Raw genomic sequence first — 7,577 nt, 5'->3', positions numbered from 1 at the left:
CTCAGCGTGTGGCGGTGAACGACCTCTTGAAACTCGACAGATAATCTGTAATCTGGTATCTGTTAATTCCACATTTGTAGTATTGGTGACGGTTTGGGATAAATTTCGTTCAGAGGAGAATTTAGAGGAACTGAATGTATCATTAGTATGTAGGAAAACAGCTAGGCCTGCCTGCTGAGCCTGGGAACAAATCAGTTCATTATTGTTTAAGACAAGTGATTATGCCAGTTTGGAAACAGCCTGGTTTCCAATTATGGAACATTTATTAAAATCTGTGAAATTAGCATAGTTATTACTGTGCTCCCAGACTACAGCGGGGGGAAAGGAGCTAAAGCAGAGATATTTTAGTCGACAGAATAAAGAATGTTTATTAGCGGGAAGCTGGAATAGAATTATGCATTTTGATGTTGCTGCAGAACGCCCGGTTTATGAATGTCACAAACACCAGGGCCAACGTCTACATAACTGTTTATTACAGGAGGAAATTATAGGTTAGGAGGAGCTGAAGGTCGGACTAAAAGGTGACAGATGTAAATCGAAGTGATGTTTTATTTGATTTAGTTGGTCTATTCAGTACAGGCAACGGTTGAGACGTGGTGTTGGCAGCCATTAGGGAAAATGTTTACAGTGTTTTGTCAAATGGAAATATATTTCTAAACTTCATTATTGTATCATTTGATTTTCTATCTATCCATCCATTTAAATTGATTAAATTAACTCTGTTGTTTAATGTTTACTATACCTCAACATCATTCCTCACTGATGTTCAGGCCTATGTTACTGCTCCTTCTATCTCTGCTGCTTGAGGTAGAATTGCCAAGAAAACCCATTCTGTCGTATTTGCAGTTTTATTTAGACGTATCGAGCAGTGAGGTTACTTTTAGGGAAATGTGTCCTTCATTTGTAGAACGTCTTCAAAAGTCATACTTGTACTAAAGTCTATTAGACTTGGCACAGCTATATATTTGAGACATAAAGTGAGTTGAACTCCCGTAAGTGTCTGTGCGACCTGATCGTTCTATCAGATCCATTCAGCGAGACGTCCTCAATCAGCTATCGCTGTGTCCCAGATACTCACACGAGAGACATTTGACAGTGACTTTATCATTACTATTCTGCACACACAGACCTTTGGAGATGTTCCTCAGTATCTGGCACCAGGACTAGGAGCAACTAAAGTGCTATCAGCTGCAAGGTGGGACCTAGATTTACAACCTACGTCAATCACAGAGACATCAGAGACATTGTTTCTATGGACATTACATGAGCTGAAGATGTGCTAAGGTAGGACGATCGTCCAACGTAACCGTGTCTCTGCGATGACTGGTCCTCCACCTATGGTGGATCCTGGCGCCTTGTGTTTCTAGACGAGCATTCCAAAAACACCGGAGCAGTTTTTTGGTGGTGGACGGGGCTACAGGTCTGCATGGGCTCTGACACATTTTTTTTTTATCAACCCCAGCCATAGCTTATAGAGCAGCTCTACTGTATGAGTTACAGTAGCTCCTCTGATGGATCGAACCATTTAGACTGGCCTTCATCCCCTCATGAATTATTAACTCCTCAACTGGCCGTGACCCTGAGGTCAGTTCATTGCTTTTTCTCTCACTGACCACTTTTCATGGATACTGACCACGTCGGACTCTCCACGAACACTACAGTGCTGCAGTTTTGAAGACACCGAGACCCAGTTCTCCCACCTTCATTGCCAACTTGGACCACGTTAACCTGACATCGTACACCTGCCCATTGTTTAATGCTTTGAAACAAAGTCATTTTAATGACAAAAATGTTCACTCGCTCCCTCATACATCCAACCCACGAATGAAACTTCACATTTCAGTGGTCATTAGGTTCTGGTGAATGATGATGAAGCAGAGACCAGACATCCTGCTCATTAAGGATGTAACACTTTGTGACGAATCAGAATTCATGTCGGCAGATGATAAAACTAGAGTGGAGCAGAAGAAGAACTGATGTGAGGTGAACAGGTTGGTAATGACTCACCTTCATAGGACTGAAAGATGACGGGCTGGAGGAGTTCTAGGTACTCTTCAACCTGAGCTTTATTCCCTCTGAACACCCCTGTGTCAAACACACACACACACACACACACACACACAAGAAACAGGGTTAATAAGAGGCCTAGAAAAACGTAGACATAAATATCAAAGACTGTCTTTATTAAATGGACACAGATGATTTGTTGCCACAGAAGAAGGATTTTTGTCCACTTTATTTTAGCTAACACCTCAGTCATTTAGTTAACTGTTATTACACAGTTTAATCATCTTTCCAGCAGGTAAATATACACGTATGTCCAACTCAAGGCTCTCGGGCCCAATCTGGCCCGCCACGTCATTTTTTGTGGCCCACCAGGGTTAAGCTAATTAAATCAGGGGTGTCAATCTCAGTTTGGTTCATGGGCCACGTCCAACCTCATTAGTTGTCACGTGGGCCGGACCAGTACAATCATAACATCATTAACTACAAATGACAATACGACCATGTTTTTTCTCTTTGTTTTCATGCAAACAAGTACAAATATATTAGGTAGTATCTAGTATTCATTCAAATTTAATGAAACATATTTTTAGAAAAAATATCCTGAAGAAGAAGTGTTTGTGTATTTTTTTATTTTTTTATTTATTTATTTTGTCCATTTTAAAAATTCATCAAGCGGGCCGGATTGAACTGCCTGGTGGGCCGGTTTTGGCCCCCGGGCCGCATGTTTGACACCCCTACATTAGATGGATGTCTCAATATAAAATAAAATGTGTTCAGACTAATAACCTAAAGATGATAATTCAGATCTTTGATCTTGGACAAGTCTGACACGTAAATGTTTCAACATTACGATCGTTATCGTGTCGTTCACTTTTTTACACGTTACATTTCATTTAAAGAGTGTCTAAAGGTCCTGTAAAGCCTGGCAAACAAAAAAAAAAGTAATTTCCTGTCAGATGGGACAAAGTCTGTCTTCCATCATCGCAAGGACCCACTTGAGACGCAGCAACGGCAACTATGGACAGAACAAGGCTTACCGTCAATCATCATGTAGATGAAAAATATGGGAAACTCGCACTCGATTCCATCAAAAAGCTGCAAAAGAGACAGAGAGGAGAGGGATTATTGCTTTTCCATTTCAAAAAGAAGTCGCGGGCAGAGAAGCAGATGACTTTGACTTTAGAGGCAGCTCAAAAAAAGGCACCATGCAGCACACGCAGCACTGTGAATGATAATTAACAGAATAAATTAGAGTAGTGATTCTTCCAGGGAGAGACGACTAACTCGACCTGGAGTTCTAACCTAGCTGAATGTTTATTCTCTATAGCAGTGGTTCTCAAACTATGGTACGCGTACCGAGCGCTCTCTAGTGTTATGTGGGGAAAATTCCTATTTTCACATTTACATTTTCAACTGAATAAATCTGAAACATACCATGCACAACTAATACAACATCTTTAAAAAACATCTTTATAAACATCTCTCCTTAAAAAAAACATCTTTATAAACATCTCTCCTCTTTGGTGGAAGCTAACAGTGAAGGCCTACGCTGCTGTATTCTACTGTTGGTCATCATGGTGGTACTCAGAGAGATCAATGTTTTCTCAGGTGGTACAGAGGAGAAATTAAAAAAAAACCACTGATCTAAAGTGATAAACATCACGCAAAAAATTTAAAACAAAACAATAAATTAAAAAAACAAAAAAATGTAATCGTCATTTTTCATGAGTCCGACTCATTTTGCTCACATTCACCTACAGACAATTCAGCAGAAATGCATGATGTGGCCTGGTATCATCAACAGGTCATGTGAGAGGCAGAGGTCGTGACCTTCGTGAATTTGAACCTCAATTCCAAAGTGAACACCCACTCTAATCTGTAAAGCCTTTGTTTTTTATCTCTATGAATTTCACATAAACACCAAAGAGAAACAAAAGTCCAGATTATATAGAACCAAATTCAGTTCAAATATAGCTACAGCCAAACTGACTACAGCCTCCATTAACGTCTGCACGCTGTGATAATGTAGGTACACGTGGCTTCAAACCAGGATCCAGCCGCGATAAGAACCAACTGCGGCCGTCAGATGTTGAGAGACGAGTCAAATACAGGAGGGAGCAGAAAAAGGCAGAGAATTAGAGGAAGAGGTGTTTTTTGTTTTTGTGGCAAACGGGAGGAAGACTTAAAAAAGACAAAAAACCAAGAGCTGAGGCAGTCACCCAGCGAGGCCTGTGCTTCTTGGACTGTTGAGGCTGTAAACAGGCAAGAATCCCTGGAGTTTTTTGCCTGAGCGGCTCCACTGATTGGTAAAACTGTCTATCACACAGGCTGCTGCTTCCTGTCGATGGTAAACAGTCGGGGACTACGGGCGTCCGCCCTGCTGTCAATTGTCTCTTTAGACAACAACAACAACAACAAGCTCTCTTGACGTCTTCTGCAGCGAGACCCAGGTCTACCAGGGACTACTCTTCCTCCTCAGACACGCCCTCCTCTGCCGATTTATGAACGAGTGTGAAATAATCACTCAGAAAAAGATGCAGAAACCCAGAGCACCTTCCTCACTCTCGTACTTCTCCAAACCTGCAGGTTCTTCCTCCTTTCTCAATAATCCACAGCAGTCAGCGGGTTTATTTAAGAATTTACGACTACAAAAATATTTACCGCATTACGCAATAAACCAGCACCTGGCACATTTCTACAGTATATAATGCGACTGTGCCAGGAGTCCTCTCGGCTGCTGTATTTGCTGATGTAGGAACAAATATATTCCTGTTAGTTGATGGAAATCAAATGGCAACAGCAGCGATCATTTGTTTACCGTCTGAAACTTTACTGGCATCAGTGTCTATTCACATAAATCTGCCTCCTACGGCTGGGAGAGCTGAGACGGAGCTGCAGAATTAAAATCGGTTTCCTCTGCATTGGCTGTGCTGCTTTAACAAAAAGAAAAAAAGAAAAAAAAGGCAAGATTCAAAGTACAACTAGGATTAGGACCAAACAGCTTCCCTGCATGAAGATAACTGAACATTTTCATCACTCTCTTTCTTTGTCCAGTATGGTTTTTTTCTTTTGTTTTTCCTCCAATTACCTCCTAATTTCAACATTTATAAATTTCTGACAAGTGCAGAGAAAAAGGAACAGAGAAAATGTATTTAAATTCTACAAAAACATCTTTTTTCTTGTTTAAATATCAGCTTATATCTCGCTACTTTCCACATTCATGAATACTATATACTGTATGGATGGTCCAATCTGATACCAAGGATCGGTATCAGTGCGATATTGGTCAAAATGTCAGGATTGAACATCGCAAAAAACAACAACAAAAACAGCCCATCTGATCTGGTACCTTAGCACAGATGCTAAACTTAACTCTGACACACGACACTTCGTAAACAGGGACACAGTAGCATCAGAACCAGGAACCTACAACATGCTGGAGCAGAAAAGAAGGAGTAGGATTGATATCAGTATCTGCAGATACTCCAAGTTGCAGTAGTAGTAGTATCAGAGGAGATTATACTTATTTGAAGTCAATCTAATATTCAGGATGTTCTAAAAATGCTGTAGTTTTTCTTTATATGAAAAGCTAAATAAAAAAGTGTGACTTTTTATTTTTATTTCGGCTCATATTTATCTCCTTGCGACAGCTGAGAGAGCTGTGATTATTCTGCCAAATCTTAGAAAAGTCCATTTAAGAAACACAACAATAACGGATTTCTACTCCCAGCCTAACCTTTCTTTGTGTTCAGCTGCGTTAGAACAATAAATAAATAGATAAATAGATGTTAAGTCTGAGTTTTTAATACTAGAGATACAGGATAAAGGAGCCCATCATCTAACTGAGATAACAACGGCTTTTCCAACTTTCCAAATGGGAGATCCATTGTGTATTAGTCCCCCCTCCCAAAAAAAAGATAATACCACAGACATCCTGATGGAGGCTCTACTGAGATCAGCCTCTATTGATTGTTCCGAGGCCTGGGTCTGTCTCTGAGGGTGAGCTCAGCCACTCTGAAGAGAAAGATTGCTTTGGTTGTTTGTTTCTTTTGGATGTGACACAGTAACTGTTCAGGTCTGAGTACAAATACAGTGTCAGGTAACAATGTACTGAAATTGACCGCACTTTATTCTTTTTTTTTTAGGAGATTATACTTATTTAGGATGCTGTGACCGAACCTCTAATCTTTGTAGCTGATGCAGTTTTGACAACCAGTCTAAACTGTTCAGGGATCAGGGAACAAACTTGGCTTCCCACAGCTCTGAATCACACAGTGAATATAGACATTTGATCTGCAGCCACATTAACTGCCAACTGCTGAATGTCCCCGGGTCCAAAGGTCACTCCCATTGGCCCTGTTTGCTACTTCCTTCCTTCACTGCCTCGTTTGTCTCAGTCCGAACATCAATTGTAAAAATAAAAAAAGCCTCAGCTCCTAATGCAAAAATCTTTAGCTTCACACTGAGATTCTTATTTGCTCATTCTGACAAATCATGAGAGGGGATGCTCCGGGGAATGTTTCATCATTTTGTCAGAAGTTGACGTTTTCTGGGGACAGTCTGAGCTAAAATTGGTTTTCAAGCTTTTTGTTCGAAAAAAAAAAGTCAAACTTTTACAGAATGAACACAACCATTTCAATCTTTTAGGATTAATGCTACCATTAGGTGGGGCTATTGGGTGATTGTAGTGAAGTTACAGTTTTTCTCTACAGAATACAAATGTGTTCCAATCCTTGAAAACCTCCACCTAAGGTCGGAGAGTTGTGAGGATCAGTTACTTTTGAATGTTTTTACATCTGCGTTAATTAACAATTACCTAAAAATACCAACCTACCTGGTCAGTAGATCACATGACTAAAGCACAAACCAGATCCATCCACACTCACCTTCATCTCAGCGGGTTTGTAGTAGCGACGATCCTTGTCTTCGTTAGCGGTGCGATAGCCGTCGCGGAGGAAACGTTTGAAGCCGTATCTTCCACGCAGCTTGCGAACAATCTTGTCCAGTGTCTGACTGGACAGAACGTCGTCGTCCACCGCAAACGCTGGATAGCTGATGGTCGGGAGTAACGCCGCATCGGTGTTCTGCACCAAGAAGAAGACAAACGTTGTAGATTAATAATACTTTACTCCAATAAACAAGGGTTTTCCTCTTGTCTATCATATTATTATTATTAATGTTGTATTTTCTGTGCAGACACTTTAGTTCTATTCACATCATCAGTTCTCAGTCTCTTCATCTTAGCCTTGCTTTCACCCCGACGTTTACCTGTAAGCCAAACTGGATTACATTTTACACGATATCTTTGGCAGCGTTTCCCGGTGTGTGCGGAGCTGCTGTTTTGTGACTGACTCACCGTGACGATGGATTACACCGTGATTTGGCTTTTGTACTCAGCTAAGTGTCAAGACTCTTTGTGCAACTTGACGAGATTTTTCTGTTCGTAACACATTTGAGAAGATTTTCCAAATAATCATCGTGCTGTTAATTCTGCAGTAAATGCACAAGTACTTCTTACACCTTCCATCCTACAACATATTTACACAGATTTAAACAGCGTGAAGCTAAAA

The 7,577-nt window shown here is 40.6% G+C and overlaps 1 protein-coding gene across 1 annotated transcript in view; it reads right to left on the bottom strand.

Moving 5' to 3' along the window:
* Nucleotides 1-7,577, bottom strand: part of phkb (phosphorylase kinase, beta) — a 71,485-nt gene that overhangs the window by 36,550 nt on the left and 27,358 nt on the right. The window contains exons 10-12 of the mRNA XM_008310740.3: nt 6,894-7,091; nt 3,045-3,102; nt 2,008-2,085 (exon numbers count right to left, since the gene is read on the bottom strand). Coding sequence (XP_008308962.1) covers nt 2,008-2,085; nt 3,045-3,102; nt 6,894-7,091 — 334 coding nt within the window. The remainder of the gene's footprint in view (nt 1-2,007; nt 2,086-3,044; nt 3,103-6,893; nt 7,092-7,577) is intronic.

The sequence above is a fragment of the Cynoglossus semilaevis genome, chromosome 5, assembly GCF_000523025.1.
Source record: "Cynoglossus semilaevis isolate Cse_v1.0 chromosome 5, Cse_v1.0, whole genome shotgun sequence".
NCBI lineage: Eukaryota > Metazoa > Chordata > Actinopteri > Pleuronectiformes > Cynoglossidae > Cynoglossus > Cynoglossus semilaevis.
Note: the sequence above shows the minus strand (reverse complement) of the source record. Positions and strands in the feature narration are given on the sequence as shown.